This window comes from Mirounga leonina, unplaced genomic scaffold (genome assembly GCF_011800145.1).
Source record: "Mirounga leonina isolate KUSES-001 unplaced genomic scaffold, KU_Mleo_1.0 Mir_175, whole genome shotgun sequence".
Lineage (NCBI taxonomy): Eukaryota > Metazoa > Chordata > Mammalia > Carnivora > Phocidae > Mirounga > Mirounga leonina.
The window spans coordinates 35,335,357-35,353,354 of NW_023270453.1; the positions used below are offsets into that span (position 1 = coordinate 35,335,357).

General features: G+C 38.9%; 1 protein-coding gene across 3 annotated transcripts in view; it reads right to left on the reverse strand.

Moving 5' to 3' along the window:
- The window catches only part of SMG1 (SMG1 nonsense mediated mRNA decay associated PI3K related kinase), a 104,371-nt gene that overhangs the window by 15,309 nt on the left and 71,064 nt on the right, over positions 1-17,998 (reverse strand). For all 3 annotated transcript variants that reach the window (XM_035022360.1, XM_035022359.1, XM_035022361.1), the window contains 19 exons: positions 17,471-17,632; positions 16,638-16,855; positions 16,162-16,316; positions 14,475-14,697; positions 12,169-12,415; positions 11,548-11,777; positions 9,946-10,194; positions 9,312-9,450; positions 9,116-9,225; positions 8,782-9,000; positions 8,147-8,337; positions 7,266-7,438; positions 6,838-7,117; positions 5,695-5,967; positions 5,227-5,461; positions 4,739-4,965; positions 1,853-2,003; positions 1,557-1,746; positions 914-1,383 (listed from right to left, as the gene is read on the reverse strand). In XM_035022360.1, the coding sequence (XP_034878251.1) occupies positions 914-1,383; positions 1,557-1,746; positions 1,853-2,003; positions 4,739-4,965; positions 5,227-5,461; positions 5,695-5,967; positions 6,838-7,117; positions 7,266-7,438; positions 8,147-8,337; positions 8,782-9,000; positions 9,116-9,225; positions 9,312-9,450; positions 9,946-10,194; positions 11,548-11,777; positions 12,169-12,415; positions 14,475-14,697; positions 16,162-16,316; positions 16,638-16,855; positions 17,471-17,632 (4,142 nt within the window). The remainder of the gene's footprint in view (positions 1-913; positions 1,384-1,556; positions 1,747-1,852; positions 2,004-4,738; positions 4,966-5,226; positions 5,462-5,694; positions 5,968-6,837; positions 7,118-7,265; positions 7,439-8,146; positions 8,338-8,781; positions 9,001-9,115; positions 9,226-9,311; positions 9,451-9,945; positions 10,195-11,547; positions 11,778-12,168; positions 12,416-14,474; positions 14,698-16,161; positions 16,317-16,637; positions 16,856-17,470; positions 17,633-17,998) is intronic.

Consider the following 17,998-nt stretch of genomic DNA (forward strand, 5'->3'; position numbering starts at 1 on the left):
CAGCTCATGATAAAGTTGCAAAGAGAAGAAAATACACTGATTCCATGCACTGAGCTGAAGCCACCAACTCCACCATGGGGAAGCAGCTTCCACATAAATAATACAAGTAACCACCGTTTGTGCCAAAACAGATCCCAGGAAAACACAGTCCCCAAATATTACTCCATGAATTACACAACCTGTTTGAAGCTACAGACAGTATTGAAGCCTATATTTGGAAAGGAAAAAAAAGAAAGAAGAAGAAAAGAAGAAAGAAGAGCTACAATTTATACTGTGCTTAGTGTCTTATATAACTGTGCTTAGCATCTTATATAAAACATCATTTTTAACCCTCATAGTCCTCAACCTTGGTGAGAGGTATGGTCCCCACTTCAGGGAGAAATTAAACTCAAATTCATATACCTGAATCCAAATCCATCTCACCCTTAAAGCCTATGTTGTCATACTGCCCCCTAAATAATCAAGGACAAAAACAGCCCTCTAAAATCAAATTCCAAATGATGACGGATTCATGCACAAAGCTGTTACCACATCATTAGAGCATCAGGGAAACAGAAGTCACTTTAGAAACAATCTTAATTATATGTTAAGTAATATAGGAGGCATATTCACATAACAAATAAATTCAACCATTAGAAATTATATTTACTTAATGACACAGATAATACCAACCATACAATACTGATGGAAACAAAGTTAAAGGTCACAAAGTGTAAACACAAAATATTCTCAACTATATGGAACAGAAACAAGGAAAAAACTGGAAATATCAAAATGCCAAAAAGCTGGCTTTGCTGCAGGCTGGCACAATTCAGGACATTTAAATATTTTTTTTCTTTATATTGTTTTATATTACTTCCCCCTGGCTTTCAAATTCCTATAGTGGAGAAAAACACATTAGAAAAATACTTACTTGAAACATGGCAATATGCAGCTGAACACGCTGCAGGCTTGTCTTACAAGAAGAAATACTGGTTTCCAGCCTGCGCACCAAGTCATGCTTCTTCCAGGCAGTATCATAGGAACTTGCTAACACAGTTGCCCTGTTCATGACCAACTGAGAAAACTTCCCAATCTGAATGTTGTGCTCCACCGCTTTCTTACAAAGATCATCAACAGAAACTTTGCTTTCAGCACCAAAATCCTTCGCCTCCACTTGAGCAATAATGTCTACCCCTAGAGCACTGATAAAACTGCAGAGGGTGAGTCCTAGGGCTTGGTTCGGTAGTCCAATCAAGAGCTGCCTCACAAAGTCAGCTGTGAATGCCTTTATAGGTTTGGCCATCTGGTCTTCACTGAAACAAGAGTTTCTAAAAAGGGTTTTCACATTGACAATCTGTACAGGTCCATTTACAGTATTCTGATCTTCAAGTGAACTCGATCCTAAAAAAGGAATATTTTCTTGAAGTATTTCATGCAAAGTAAAATAAGGTAATAATGATGCTTGTTTAAAAACAAGACCTTATGAACGTACAATTAAATTAAGCCTACTCCATCCTGCCCCCTTCCAAAGTTCTACACAAGCAAATCCAGTATGTTTAAATGTGAAAGATTACCTGATAAAGTTTTAGAAAAGGTACCACAGAGCCTGAAGAACTCCTTAATTGTCTGTAGTCTTTTTAGAAAGAAAATCTCTTCTAGCACCTGCCGGTGATTATCGTCATCAAAAAAATTGACTTGGGTACTCCTGGCTTCCCTTATAATGTCAATCTTTCGCCAAGCTATGGGAATTTCCATCTTGTTTAACTATATAAAAAAAAAAGAAAGAAAGAAAGTTCATTTCTCCACTCTTCACACAGTGAACAACTACTTTACCACACGTGCATTATTTATTCTTAAAATCAGTATTTACCTTTTCAACTAATAAACCAAAAGCAGTTTCAACTTGGGCAAACATGCCATCAAATGCTACCAAAAGCATCTGGCCAGCTGACATTTTTGGTGTTTCGTCAACGGAACCATTTCTTGGTTGGATTAATTCACCATACTGAGCATGAAGTATTCTAGAGAAAAAGAAAAGGGGATTAAAATCCTAACTGATGAATACTACATTTGGGGGAGAACACAAAAGGTCAGCAAGAGTCACAACTAGCATGCAATCTAGAAAATAAATCTTTTTTCGTTAAAGGTTTATCTTTTTGAGGGAGAGAGAAAGACCACAAGCAGGAGGAGGGGCAGAGGGTGAGGGAGAAAATTCTCAGTCAGACTCCCAGCTGAGCGCAGAGCCCCACACGGGGCTCAATCCTAGGACCTCTAGATCACCCCCTGAGCCGGAATCAAGAGTCAGACGCTTAACCGACTAATCCACCCAGGCGCCCCTAGAAATCTTTTTGTATGCAGAACAGAGTGTTAGGATAAAATGACATGTAGTGCCATCACAATGTGAAGTTAATGGTTCCGATTCAGTATTAGTAATTGTTCACATGATTAAATTTTATGCAAACCTGAATTATGACAATTTTAAAAAGAACTATGTAAGATATTACAGTCTCACTTTACACAAAGAATGTAAAATAATACAAACCCCCAATAAATGTCAAAAACCACACAATTCTAAAGCTGGAGGACTTAGCAAAAATGGTCAAGTATGTTCACTGTCACATATATGACAGAGTCAACTACACACCATAAACTCAAATGCCTGCCGTCTGTGGCACACCTGCTTTTGAATAGTGCACAGACTGAGTGTAAGTCTTCAGAAACTCACCCTGTACGTTATCATTAACTTAAGACTTGGACCATGCCTTGTGTATCCGGACACTATTCTGAACATATTATATAAAAATTAAAAAAACAGCATTCCTGGTACCTACAACTAGTATCAGTTCATGTTACTAATGTTAACTAGATTTTCAACTTTATCACACACACATACAGAAATAACTAAAAAACTATTAAGAGAATTTAAAAAGGCTAACCAGAGCAATTTCTAATGGAAAAAAGAGCTACAAGATGGTATACAATTTTTTTCTTGAGATAATTGAAGTTACTCCAAAATAAGGTACAAACAAGCTTGTAAGAGAATGAGGCATGAAGTTTGTCACCCAAATCATACATGAAAAGTAAATAATCATCCATTTGAGGGTAAGAGAAATCGGACTTAGATATTAAAGGGAGATAAATGAGAGCTGAAATTTAGTGAGAAAGAAAGGTGTATCGATTTAGCATCTAACTTTTTAAATAATGTTAGAAATTTAAATGATAAAGCTGTTGTGCAAATAATCTAAATCATCATCTAGCTGACATTGAGTTTATGCTATAATAATTACTAATTTTTTTTATTCTGTATGGTGACACAACTACAAAGAAACCTAAATTTAGGAAAATTTTGAATGCAGATAACAGAAAACATTAAAGAATTATTATTAACTTTTTAGGTGAAGTAACGGCACCATGATTAAGAAAAATAAGTTTATATTTTAGATATACGTACTTCCTGTACTATTTAAAAATGAAAAGATACCTGCTTCAAAATAATTGGGGTGGTACAATTTAAACAACATAAATAATTTAAACAATTTAAGCAGGTGTAGATAATTACCAAAGGTGGGAAAATGAAGGTTCATTATACTATTCTACTTTCTTTTCTTTGAATTTTCTCACGGGAGGAAGTGGTAGGTCAATCCATTTCTTCTCTCTCAATTATACTTTCTGGGGTAAACTCGACACCAGAATGCCAAAGAAAGAGGTCTTAAGTCACCAGAGATAAAGGGGCTTACAGCTTAGCTAGGGACATAGCGCATGGCTGGAGGAACCACCCAACCTTTGCAGGTTCCAAAGTCAAACTGTTTTTCTGGATTTCAGAGATGAAAAACACCATGTTCAGTATCTAAAACAAACTTACAAAGTTTAAGCAAACTTAGAAGCATTTACCTGAATTGAGGTGTATACTCTATTAACTAAACTGGCTCAGATGCTTCCATGGTGTTCCAAGGGCTGGCTTAAAAAATACCACACTCCACTTTGCGTGTGTGTAGCAGACATATGGTGAAACCACAACACTCAAAGTATAGTGTGTATGTGATAAAACTGCGTGGAGCTACACACCCAGTGCATGTGTCACTGGGGAAATCTCAGTAAGCTCTGTCAACTGTACCGACATCCACTTCGTGGTGGTGCCACAGAAGTATAGTATGCAAGATGTTACCACTGCAGGAAGGATGGAGCCTGCAGAAGACATCCCTGCACACATGTATTGTACAACTTCCTGTGAATCTGTAATTATTTCCAAATAAATAAACTATTTTTTAAAGATTTAATAGAGAAATAACGACCGGTGGGAAGGGGCAGAGGGCAGAGGGAGAAGGAGACTCCCCGCTGAGCAGGGAGCCCGATGCGGGGCTCGATCCCAGGGCCCCAGAATCATGACCTGAGCCGAAGGCACACACTTAACCAACTGAGTCACCAAGGTGCCCCCCAAATAAATAAACTTTGTAAAAAGATCTGTATAGGGTGCTTGGGTGGCTCAGTTAGTTGAGCATCTGCCTTCGGCTCAGGTCATGATCCCAGGGTCCTGGAATTGAGTCCTGCAACGAGCCCGCTTCTCCCTCTCTCATGAATAAATAAATAAAATCTTTAAAAATAAATAAGTAAAATAACAATAAAAAAATTATAAGATTTGTATAGAAGCATTTTTAAGTAATTCTATCTGCTGTAAAATTAAAACTAAACTTGCAGCACAGAGCCCAGAACCTGTCATCCGGCTTCCCCAGCTCTGTCACAGCTACCATTCACTTGCCTGGCAACATCGATGTAATGAGCATGAGTTTCCTCCTCCAGTCCCATAGCCGCATTTCTTAAATAGGCCTGAAGTGATTCAACTAGAGTCTGCAGGGGAACGCCGTCAGTTGTCTGCTCAATAAGACTGTCCAGCTCATGAAGCATACTTTCTAATGTGTATTCTCCTTTCATTAAACATCTCAGTGCTTCTGGAAATATGATTTGCCGGAAATTTGAATTTAATTCCTATAAATATGTGAGAAATATATTTTAATGTTTCCTGATTTTAGGTAAGTTATACATTTAGAGGTTTAATGCCATGCATTAAGAACAAATTTATGCAACTGTAACCAACTTCTGGCTACAAATGTCACACTGATCTTTAAATGATAGATTAAGCAACATTAAAAGCAGAAAAGTCAAATTGCTTTTCTGAACCAGCAATAAAAACAATGTTTAATATCTAAAACAAACTTATCATTTTTAAGCTAATTTAAAAGCGCTCACCTGAAGTGAGGTGTACACTCCATTAGCTAAGTGAACTGCCTCAGAAGCTTCCATTGGGTTTGGAATGTCTAAGTCCTGTGGCACCAGGTGGCACTGCTTCAGTAACTGCACCAGGCAAGTGACGTTCCCGCTCATACTGCAGAGCTCTTCCAAGAACCAGGCTCCATCCCGAGAGGTCAGGTCCACTAGCTGCTCGCCAGCACTAGAAGCAGCACCTTCCATCATCAGGTTACGCCTAAATGCAACAAGGGTTTGTACACTGGAACCTACTCAGCTATACTCACACACAAAAGCAGATACCTCAAACTTGGAAAGGAAGTAAAGCAGCCTAATAGTGGGCTAGACTAATGAAATGAAAGTCAAAGCATACCTTAAGTTTGGCATTAAACAAAAGGGACAGGAAATCTCAGTAAGTATAAATGTTTTCGAGACAACAAAATGGTCTTAGTACAAAGTCGGCTAACTCACCTTGTAAGAGTACAAAGAGCAGAAATAATAACACTTGCTAGACTCAAAGATCCTTCTTCTCCATTCTCGTGAAGGAAAACTTTAATGCAACGTTCAATTTCCTTCAACTGATCCTCACAAACAGGTACAGTGACGGCTTCCTGTTTCAAGCGTTCCACTTGTCTGATAAGCCGGCTGTTGATGTCGGCTGCGTAACGCTGCAGAGTCATTTCCGTGGCACTGATGAACTGACACACTGTTGGGGGAGGCTGGGGAGCATACTGCATTTCGTATCTACACAAAGAGAGAGAGGTGCTTGTTTACAATGTAACCACTTCCTGCTTGTAAAGAAAGTTCCCATTTTATTTATTATTATTATTATTATTTTTTAAGATTTTATTTGACAGAGAGAGACACAGCGAGAGAGGGAACACAAGCAGGGGGAGTGGGAGAGGGAGAAGCAGGCTTCCCGCCAAGCAGGGAGCCCGATACGGGGCTCGATCCCAGGACCCTGGGATCATGACCTGAGCTGAAGGCAGATGCTTAACGACTGAGCCACCCAGGCATCCCATTTATTTTTTTTTTTTAAGATTTTATTTATTTATTCATGAGAGACAGAGAGAGAGGCAGAGGCAGAGGGAGAAGCAAGCTCCTCGCAGAGCAGGGAGCCTAATGCAGGTCTCAATCCAGGACCCCGGTATCATGACCTGAGCCAAAGGCAGACGCCCAACTGGCTGAGCCACCCAGGCGCCCCCAAAGTTCCCATTTACACTGGAGAATATTGCCTCTGATGGATCCCCAAATCTTAAATAGTAGAAACCATGATTTCCATTTTTACAGATAAGAAAAAGTCTCAAGCTCAAGTAATTTTCCCAGACGACTTGTGAGTGAGCGATAGTTCAGATGAGTTTAGCTCTCTTTACCCTGATTCCATCACTCTGACACTGGGATACATTTTAATTAATTAGGAAAAACACACCATCTTAAAGGGAAAACATGACCTCAAATCTTCTTAAAAGCAAGAAAAAACTGACCCCATTCAGCTTCCATCCAACAACTATTTCTTTCAGAAAAATGAAATATTATGCACACATGATAATAATAATTTGAAAACAACTTTGCATCTAATCCCATGAGAAGTCAAGAAAAGTGTGATCAACGTACTTCCGGTAGAGTTCTTGACAGCGCTCTACTGTGGTGTTACAGATGAGTTCCTCCATCCAGGTCTTCCACTGCTCAATTCGATGTTTCTGAAATATGGCCTTTGGATACTGCAGAGCTACGGTGGCATAGTGATGCAGCTGTTCCAGACAGCCTCGGAGCACGGAGCGCCTCTGCTGGAGAAGAGCGCCCACTTCCCCCTCCAGCTGCTCACACTGGCTAATCAAGTGCGCCTGACCAGCATTCTGCAGAAAGGCTGTTGCTGGCACATAGCTTGGAGGACCTTTTGGTAAAAGACAATTATTAATCACAGTGAAACTATTCCAAACCAGCAGTAGTCGAAAGGAGCACAAACCAGAACCCCACACATAAACACACAAATACAAAACTCACATGCTCAACATGTGTATTTAAGATAAATCAACCCATACCAAGGTCCATTTGTGAGCTTATCTCCTGAAGCAAACTTGCAAGCTGTGTTGCTTCTAAATTATTGAACGCAGCCTGATAATGTGTTATCCACTGTTCAAATTCATTCAGCTTCACCTGGATTGCTTCCTGAACAGCCCTTTGCTGAGTCTGTAGTTGAGTATGTTCAGAATACCTAATGGGAGGGAAAAAACTTAAATTGCTTCTTCCTTCTATGTACTTTCATAACCTTGATTTTGCTCATACTTGGGACTGCCTGGTAAGCTCCTTTTCAATCTTGAGGGCACTGCTCAAATGTCCCTTACTTCTCTGGTTTTCCCCATATTTCTCTCAGCTATACTCAACATTTTAAATAACACATTTTCAAAACCCACCACACCTGCCAGGTGTTATCTTTAGTGTAAACGATGGATACTTCACAGATCCTTTCATCTCAGAGATTCATGCAGTGTGTAGCACTTGCATATTTACCCTTTACCAAGCACCTGCACTGTACAAGGGTCATCCACTTAGATCATTCTATTTAGTTTAATGCTTAATTCAGCAAAGTGGATAAAATAACTGCCACTGTACTAATGAGTAAGGATTCAGACACTAACTGTAGAGAGAAACCCAAACCTCAGGTTTTCTGAATCCAAGTTCATGTCCTAACCACTATATCTACTTATCTCCCATAATTACTCAAACATTTCAATTTAATATAATAAAGCAGAAAATTTAAGTGAATTTCTGTGTATTAATTCAAAATTGCAGTCCTTGGGAGAGCTTCTATCATTTATGTAAACTGCTTAGTAATTCTAATTCAAGTTGACAATGTTTACACAAATATGAAAATTCTCCTTAATGGCATATATTTCGAAACAAGTGTTCAACACTTTTAAACCTGTGCTGCAGAGTGTGAGAAGGATGGTCCACTCCTTCAGCTCCTTCTAGAAACTCTATTTCTTCCAGCAGTTTGCCTTGCAGTTTTTCCACGTCTGTCAGTTGCTCTTGTAAGCTTAGGTATTCGTCTAAGCTGCTGTCCAGCTTGGGAAGCACAACCAGCATCTCATCCCTATTCTTAAACCAGTTCACCTGTAAAAAGGTAATTATGATTAGGGAAATTCTTACAGGGTCAACTGTGAGATATGATGAAATCTGCTACAAGCATCATGTTAGATGGACATCCTGGATATATTACTCTATTTAAATCTCTTATTTAAACCCCTGAGGGGGTGATAGAACCACATGTATTTTACAGATAATGATAACCACTGCATTCAAGTTCACATAGCCATAAACTGAGACTCAAATCTCAACAACACCATGTAGTTACCACCATGCCACACAATATACTGTATGTCTTTGTATGGGAACATATCCTACTAAAAAGACATCAAATTGCCCTATTTCACGGACATTTACAATATTATACAGGACAGTCTTTCAAAAATATTTTTAAAGGATAGTTTTACCCAGCTTTTTGATGGACATGTTAACACTAGTAAAATGATGGTGATGACTTATCATTGCCTTCACCTTAATTTCAGCTACTCTGGAAGAAAAGAGGCTGCGGGTGATCTCTCGCTCCATCTCTCTCTTGCTCTGCTTGCTCTCAGCCTGCTGGCCACCTCCACCATAGACAGCGCCAGCAAATCCCGCCTCACCCCCAGCCGTCCAGTCCACCAGGGGGTCATACACAAAGGCCTCCAGCAATGTCAGCAGAGTCTCTCTGCCACGCCGCATGATGTGTAGAACCTGTTTTCAGAGGTGTTTTAAATCAGGTTTTGCCACAAGTTTCCTCATTCAAATGTACTTTTTCATTCCACAGGATTTAACAGGTACATTAAAAGGTATGAGAGAAACAGCATACCTGCTCACATGAAAGCCTAAAAACACCTTCTACTCCGGTTACACCCAGTGCTGTTTCAATATTCTGTGTCATTCGAAAAGGTACTTTCTCAGGAACTCTAAGGCTTTTACCTTGAAAAGACAAACTGTTATATTTCTGTCCTTTTATCAAAAACATTTGACCCTCATATAAATGTAAAAGTCCAACTTAATTTTACCTTTTTCAAAGCAAACATTGTAATCTATGTGAACCACCTCTCCCGTCGTCATATCTATAAGAACATTATCCAGATGTCTATCTCCAAGGCCAATTATGTATCCGACCATAGACATGACTGCAGTAGATCTGGCATAAGACTAAGAGGGGAGAGGGGGTGGGGAGAGCAAGTTGTAACACCATCAGCAAATTTCCTTCCAACACGGTTTGATGCTCCAAAATTCACGCAATTCTATAACCCCACTCCCTCGTTCCTAAATAGCACTCCTCAGGGATGCTCAAGTGGTCCCAGAGGCTCTGCACTGAGCAGCAGACAACACTGGGGTCCTTGTTGGTCCTACTTAGTATTCGAATGCTAGATTTAAAACAAAACAACTATTTTCAGCCTCCCTAGTTTTTCCCTCTCTCAAGCTTTTATTCTTCTTTTCATTTCATCCATAATCCCCTCTGTTCTGCCCTCACACTCATGGCCATGCCTTATGAAAGTAAGTGCAACGCAAGACTCGAATACAGGTCTCAAACTACCAAGTCTGGAGTGAGACGAAGGGTAAAAGGAGGAGGGTGAACAACAGACTAGACAGGAAGCAGGCAAAAGAAACAGTAATATTTATTACGCCCCAAAACAAAACACATACCTGTGTGACTCTCCACCATTCGTCAGGTGTGGTGCAAGATGACCAAAGCTCTTTAGCAAGGAGATTTGGGGGGGTGGCCTCCATTAACTCTTCTAATACCGCCTTCATTACATGAAGAGGCCAATCCCGTCGGGACACATCCAGACTAAGCCCAACTGCTTTTAAAGCAGGGCCAATTTTACTATAATAAAGTTCACTAGGACGAGGTACAATTCCAGGATTCTGAGGAGTTTGGTAGGAATCTTGGGCCTTAAAAAAAATTTTTTAAGAAAAAAAAAATCAACTTTATTTAAATGAAGATAAAGATTGCTTTGAATATAGTATTTTAAAAACCGGTTTTTGAGCGGCATTCTCCACCTTCCCAGCCAAATTGCACATACCAAATAAGTAATTCTTCTAGACTATGCATCTTTTTACAACCTACCTATCTTTCTCTTAAGTTCTATCACTTTATTGAAAACTTGGTCTACTGTTCTATTTTCTTGATCTCCAATTCAAACTCAACATTTACATTCTTCTTTGTAACCTATAATTCTACTGAAAATTTATCATTAATTTATGCACAAATTTCATTCTTGCTGTTACGACTCAATCATCAATATAAAATTAACAGTATTCAGACAAAAACTGATAGCCCCTCTCTAATTCCCATCTCTCGTTTAACCCTCAGTAATTGTTCTGCAGTCTCCTATGCTTATTTTTTAAACTTGACCCCTTTCAAACTTTTGCTCCTTCCCATACCCACCATAATTAGAATAATTAGAATATTTTGGCTAGATATAGACTCTTGAGGTTGAGACTGTATAAAACTTATTTTTATTTCTGTAGCACTTAGTACTGTTCCTGGCATATATACTAAGCACTCAGATGCTTAGCTAAATGAATTCTAAATTAAATCCCTAGTCTAAATCAAAATCATAAATTTCAGAGGCACAAAATATGACATCACAGTAATTAACTCTAAATATAATATAAAGTTGTTTCTTCTTTACATACTTAATTTAAAAGAAACTGGTTTTCAAAGCTCTCTTCTTTGTAAACTTAATTTAAAAGACCCTAGGGGGCGCCTGGGTGGTTCAAGTCGGTTCAGTGTCCACCTTCTTGGCTCATGATCCCGGGGTCCTGTCTGTGATCCTGTGATCCCATGATGGAGCCCCACATGGGCTCCCTGCTCAGCAGGGAGTCTGCCTCTCCTTCTCCCTCTGCCTCTCCCTCCCATTTTCTCTCTCGTGCACGCTCTCTCTCTCAAATAAAATCTTTAAAATATAAAAAAAAAAGACCCCTAGTAAGCCCAATAAAAAAATCATTAAGATGTGAAATATCAACTTACTGATTAACAACCACACTACCACCCTACCTGCTCCCCCTGTATTTGTCTAGAATAAGATTAACCAAATGTCACCGTTTCCACCTCTTAAAACTTTATTTAAATGTGCCTCAGAAACACTTTCCTAAATATTTCAAGTCTGTTCTGTAACATTTATAAACTTACCAAAATGCTCAAGTACAGTAAGCCTATGAGTCACACAGAACAAGAAAGAGACTAATATATGTTTTTATGGAAATTCAAATAAAAGTACATGTATATCTGAATTTATCAACCTTCTGTGCTTGTAAGGCGGCTTCCCGTTGTTGCCATCGTTTGTAAAGACCAAATAAGGGTGTGGCTCCATCCACCCACTGGATTAGTCCTGAGCGTGTTCCTAGTGGCGTTACGGAATAGTGTCGGGCATGGAAACGGGGTGTTTCCTGGCGATTGATTGTAGCAAACATGGTATTCACAATAGACAGGAACTGCATTATTCTCTCATCCAGATGTAAATCTTCTAATCCTATGGAAACAAAATTTAAAGTAGCTAGAGTGGTGACCAAATGGGGTGGGTATGGGGTTACAAATGTATCACTTTTGTGTTTCCTCTCAATCAACAGTAGCAGTCAAGAACTGAGAGCCAGGAGAGCATAATGGGAGCATTAGAGAACATTCCATTCAGTCACAAGGTATTAGATACTAGAATTATTAGCTGTACCTCAGTTTTGCTTGCATAAGTTAAACAAAAAGACGAGAGGCAATGGAAAATCTTACTACACAGGCTCCAACCACTTCCATTCAAAATCACAGAAGATACAAGACAATCCAGGCTATTCACCTGGAACAATCCTCTCCCAGCACATTCATACCCAAAGCATCCATAATCAAATTAAGGCTCTTCTTTTAAATCCCACCTTTGAAAAGATAAGGATAGCTCTTGCCATCTGACCCTAGAAAGAGAAGTTTCTTTGGCTTGGTTTTGGTAGGTAAGATGGTGATGGTTCCGCCCACACTGTGGATTGTGACAGTGTCTCTAGCTGACACTTCTCCAGGAAGAGCAATTTCAGTGTTAGTCATGGCAGCCAGCCACGGGCTGATTTCTTCAAGACGCAAGATATAACTTGCACGTTTCTGTGCTCTCTGTTGCAAACTCAGCATTATCTATATTTATAAGATGGGGAAAAACAGGTTTACGTTATCACTGCAACACTTAACTTTCTTCCACATTCAATTTGGCATAAAAGTAAACTTAAAATACCAATACAGAAATCTCGTATTGTAGTTCCTAAATTTAATTTCACGTTACATACTTGGGCCATCCTGAGAGAGGAAATACTGGTGTGCTGATATGACCTAGGTGATTTCTACTTTGTTCAGACCTGTCTCTTTTTCTCTGTCCAAACAACCAATGCAATCACAGCAGATGGAAGGAAAGCACTGCTGTGATCACAAAATTCAGGGCTGGTAGCAAGCTAATTCCCCATGTTAAGCTACGTTTTATAAATGCCAAAACAAATCAATTAAGTCCTTACAGCAGAGCAAAAGATAAAACTGACAGCTGCTGGGTGTCAAGTTGACACACTCTTAGAAGCCACTTGAAAAGTTGGTAACATTTTAGAGCTCTGACCACTTGAAGTATGCAGAATTAACACCACAACCCCTTCTAATAATTCATAGGGAGTGGATCGCATGTACAGTTGTATCGCTACTTAGCTAACTTAATAATGTGCTCCTGAATTAATTCTGAGCTCTGCTTTCATGTGAAAAATGTTTTTTCAATCTTCAGTGAGCTTTGTTCCATAAAAGGAAAAAGACAACTGGAAACACCCCAAGTAGCCACAGACAGGACACAATGGATAAACTGTAGCATTTTCCCATAATATATCAATGTTCAGCTGTATACAAAATAGGGATGAATCATAAAATCCTAATGCTGATCCATCAATTATGGAATAAAGGACATATATATACAGACATATGTATATATGTAAGGTCTCATTTATGTGAAGTTTAGAAACAGGCAGAAACTAAATACATCTTTTAGAAATTCATCAATAAATAACTTTTTTTTTTTTTAAGTATTCCTCTTATCTCTTCCTCTGGTTTTCTTAGTTGATTTATTGAAAAGGAGACAAAGAAGCAAGAAACTGCTGTTGGAATGCAAGCAGACAAGTTTTGGCTAGGCCACACACAATAAACTTCATCCTTCATGTTAGTGTTCTAGTCTTCTGCTTCTAGCTATATACTATGAATTTAGCATTTGTTCTAGTTTCCTCTGGATGGTATTTACTAGTTAAAGTCAGGTGTACTCTTTGTTTCTACACTGTACCTTTGAATAGTTTTCTCATTGCTAAAGTAAGGAAATCAGGAGCAATAAAGGTAAGGGACAGAGAAAGAAAGGATAAAAAAGAGAAAGCTACAAGGTAATAAATAGGTTCCCCAAATAATGGTGCTGTTGCTATACCAGATAAAAACCAAAGTAAATACAGATTAAGGGGACCACAACATAGAAGATAAGGATTCTCAGGTGCCTGGGTGGCTCAGTCAGTTAACTGTCTGCCTTCAGCTCAGGTCACGATCCCGGGGTCCTGGGATCGAGCCCCACATTGTTCTCCCTGCTCCATTGGGAGCCTGCTTCTCCCTCTCCCTCTGCCCCCTACTCCTGTTGGCTCGCTCTCGTGCGCTCTCTCTCTCTCAAATAAATAAAATCTTAAAAAAAAAAGATAAGGATTCTCAAATATTTAAATATGCTAATCATCCCCAAATAGCCTATGCAGAACTGATTTTCAAACAGTGACTTATAAATATTGATGTTGCTGTATGTGAATATTTTGTCTGTTAGAAATACTTAATACTCACCCCTAAGAAAGGCTATATAGGTAGAAGATTAAATTTTGTAATCTTTTATGAAGACAAAAAGCAAGCCATCAATATTTAGTTCAAGACCAGACCCCTTCCTTAACTAATTTCTTACAGTATATTCTTCCTAGTGTGAACCCTCTATAGATTAAAAGTTTGCTGCCCTAGGCCCATTAGCTCCCAAATTCTCAAAATGATAAAAATACCTCTCTTCACATTCCTTATAAGCAACTGGTCATAGGCTGCCTTCCATGGACCTACAAAATCTTTCACATTCCAAGTAAGGAGAGTCCCCATATTCAAATTTTGTATCTCATACGGAATTTCCCATTTTAGTAGCATCCTTGAGATTTTTCTGTACCTCTTTAAATGGAATCCAGCTGCTTCCAGGCTTTGCAGGATTTGACGGTGTCTTCAGCTTTTCAAGAGCATTTTCAATTGCTTCCCCATAGTTATCCTGAAACCACTTTTCATGAGGTGTTTCTGCAGGGGCTGCAGTGATACTCCTTACATGCTCCAAAGCAAACACAATGGGCTTCATCAAAGCCGTGTGCTTTTCCCGCATGATTGCAATTTTCTCTTCCCTGACCAGGAAGACATCGAGAGTTTTACAAACATGGAAGAGTTTAAATGCATCTAGTGTAAGTAAACAGTACCAAAGAATAAGCTAAAATAAATAAAATATCAGCACAATAACTTAAAACGCAGCATTGTAAAAATATCCAGCACATGAAAGAGGCAGCTTTTCAACACCCGGCGCTGAGAAAACTAGGTATCCACTTGCAAAGAATGAAGTCTTATACTATCATGTAAAAAAATAACTCAAATTGGATCAAAGACCTTAAGACCTAAGACTCTTAGGAAAGAATGTGAGGGAGGGGCGCCTGTGTGGCTCAGTCATTAGGCGTCTGCCTTTGGCTCAGGTCATGATCCCAGGGTCCTGGGATCCAGCCCCGCATCGGGCTCCCTGCTCCGCGGGAAGCCTGCTTCTCCCTCTCCCACTCCCCCTGCTTGTGTTCCCTCTCTCACTGTCTCTCTGTCAAATAAATAAATAAAATCTTAAAAAAAAAAAAAAAAAGGAAAGAATGTAGGGGAAAGGCTTCTGGACACTTTAGCAATGATTTCTTGGGTATGGCATAAAGGCATAGGCAACAAAGAAAAAAACAGAAAAACGGGGTTACTAGCAACAAAAGACACTATTGAGAGAGCGAAAAGAATGCACAAAATGGGAAAAAATATTTGCAAATCATATATCTGAAAGGGGTTAATATCCAGAATACAGAGCGAACTCCTAAATCAAACAACAAAACCTCCCCAAACAACCCAATTCAAAAATGGGAAAAAGACTTGAATAGACATTTCATGTAAGAAGATATTCAAATGATCAAAAGGCACACAAAAAGATGCTCAACATCATTAGTTGTTAGAGAAATGCAAGTCAAAACCACAATGAGATACCACTTCATATCCATTAGGATGGCTACTATATTAAAAAACAAGAAATAACAAATACTGGCGAAGATATGGAGATACTGGAACATTCGTGCACTTTTGGTGGGAATGTAAAGTGGTGCAGGAAAACAGGCTAGTGGTTCCCCCATAAGTTAAACATAGAGTAACACTATGACCCACGATGACTCAGTGCTAAAGGAAGGAAATTCTAATACATGTTACAACATGGATGAACCTTCAAAACATGCTAAGTGAAATTAGCTAGACACAAAGGGAAAAATAACTTTGATTCCACTTACATGAGGTAACCAGAGTAGTCAAATTCACAGAGACAAAAAGTAGAGTAGTGGTAAAAAGGCACTAGGGTTAAGGGGCAATGGAGAGTTAGTGTTTAGTGGGTACAGAGCTTATGTTTGGGATGAGTAAGTTCCTGAAATGAACAGTAGTGATGGTTGCACAACACTGTAAACTTAACGTGACTCAATTATACACTTAAAATTGGTTAAAATAACAAGTTTTATGTTTTGTATATTTTACATTAAAAAGGGGGGTTGGGGATAGCTTCATTTTCAGAGTAAAAGTGTATGAAAACATACTTGCGTAAGGTATTGTTGTTCTGGACTCTCTTCACCTCATCTTCCAGCTGCTGGATCCGTCTCAGGACATACATGTGTTGCTGTAGCAGAACTCCCAGCCAGAGCTCATCCCAGAGAACAGTAACCCTGCGCAGCTCAGCCACAAGCATCTGAACCTGCACATATAGTACATCCAAATATGCTCGTAGTCTACAAATTCACACACAGCAGTTTTGCAAACACTAGAAACTACAAGTTCCGTGTGTGCATTTTTTGTTCATTATTCAATCAGAGAACCTTGATTACTAATTCTGTAAACATAGATTTATAAAACCAATACTGAATTGTAAAGCCAATTTCGATTATTCCAAAAGCCTTTTTGTTCTTCAAATATCATTTCCATGACAGTTTTTATGGGTTTTGTTTTTAGGTTGTTTTTTGGGGGAGAGGGGTATATAATAAAAATTGTTTAAAAACATACGAATTGTGTTTTGTACCTGTAACACCATAGTTGGGTTTGCAGAGGACAGCTTATCTACAATTTTGCTGTAGCAATCCTGCATCATGGCTTGGTCTTCATTTAATCCACTTTTAGGCTCATCCTTATTGCTATCCTGAGAAGCAGGAGGGCTTCCTCCCTCACATTCAGAAACCAGCAACTCTTCTCCTTGAATATTGCCAAGCAAAGTTGGAATTGCAGAGGAAAACTTATTTCCTATAAGAAAATGGAAGAATTAGGGTACACTTTGGATTTTCTCCTCTGCGCATATGTCGAGTTAAGGAAAACATTGGTAATCAACCCTGGCGATCAATGGGGTGACAGATGTCGCAGCCAGATCGCCCTCACATCCAAAACATTGGTAATCTATCTGACTCCAGCCCTCACTTAACTAATTTGCCTCCCATGCATTAAATTAACCAAAGATCATGGACATTCTGCCTTTTCACAAGGTAAGCTTTTATATTTATTAATATTATAAGCAAATGGAAGATAAATGAAAAAAATGAGTCTCAACAGAGTTTTCTCGCAGCCAGAGTCTAGAGCTTGGTTTCATCCTTATCTACTATTTACTCAGCTCATCGGTGAACCTGAGAGCACGGACTCAATTTCTCTAAGCCTAAATGGGTTACTGTGAGACTGAGGAGCATGTGTAAAATACATCCCCTCGTGCTGGACATAGCAGTTACTACCTCAATAAACAATAATTATTATTACTGAAAAAAACCACAAACTCCATCAACTCTGTTAACAGCTGAAAAAAATTTACCTAACAGACATTATCTGCAAAATAATTTATACTTAAAGTAGCAGTATTTTAATATTCCATACCTGAAGCCTGCGATTCAGTACTAAGTGATATGGTACCCACTATTGCAGGGTACAATATGAGATGCGGGGAATCTTGAGCCACTCGGCAGAGAAGGTTACAAATACTTTGGCGCACATATACTTCAGGATGGTTTAAGCGTGAGAAAAGCTGTGGGATAATTCCTTCAGGATAAGAAGAAAGAAGGATACTTTAAAGTTATTAAAAACTGTCAACATAGTAGATGCAAAAGCATAAAACGTCATGTGTGTCAGAATCAGTTTTAAGGGCCTCAAATTTCTCCCTGTGTTAACAAAGAACCTAACAATAGTTCTTGTTTTCCAAGTTTGGTTAGATCTATAACCAAAATGCAGAGCAATTCAACAATGTTCTGGCAAAATGTATTTTCTATGAATGCCTGTAAAAGACAGACAGAGATAATTTTTAACAAAGGGCATACAAAAATTTTTGAAACTTATTTTCACCACTGTCTCCAAAATTCATTTTGTATCCATAAAGGTCCTGCCTGTCACCCTTCTAGTTCTCTGAAA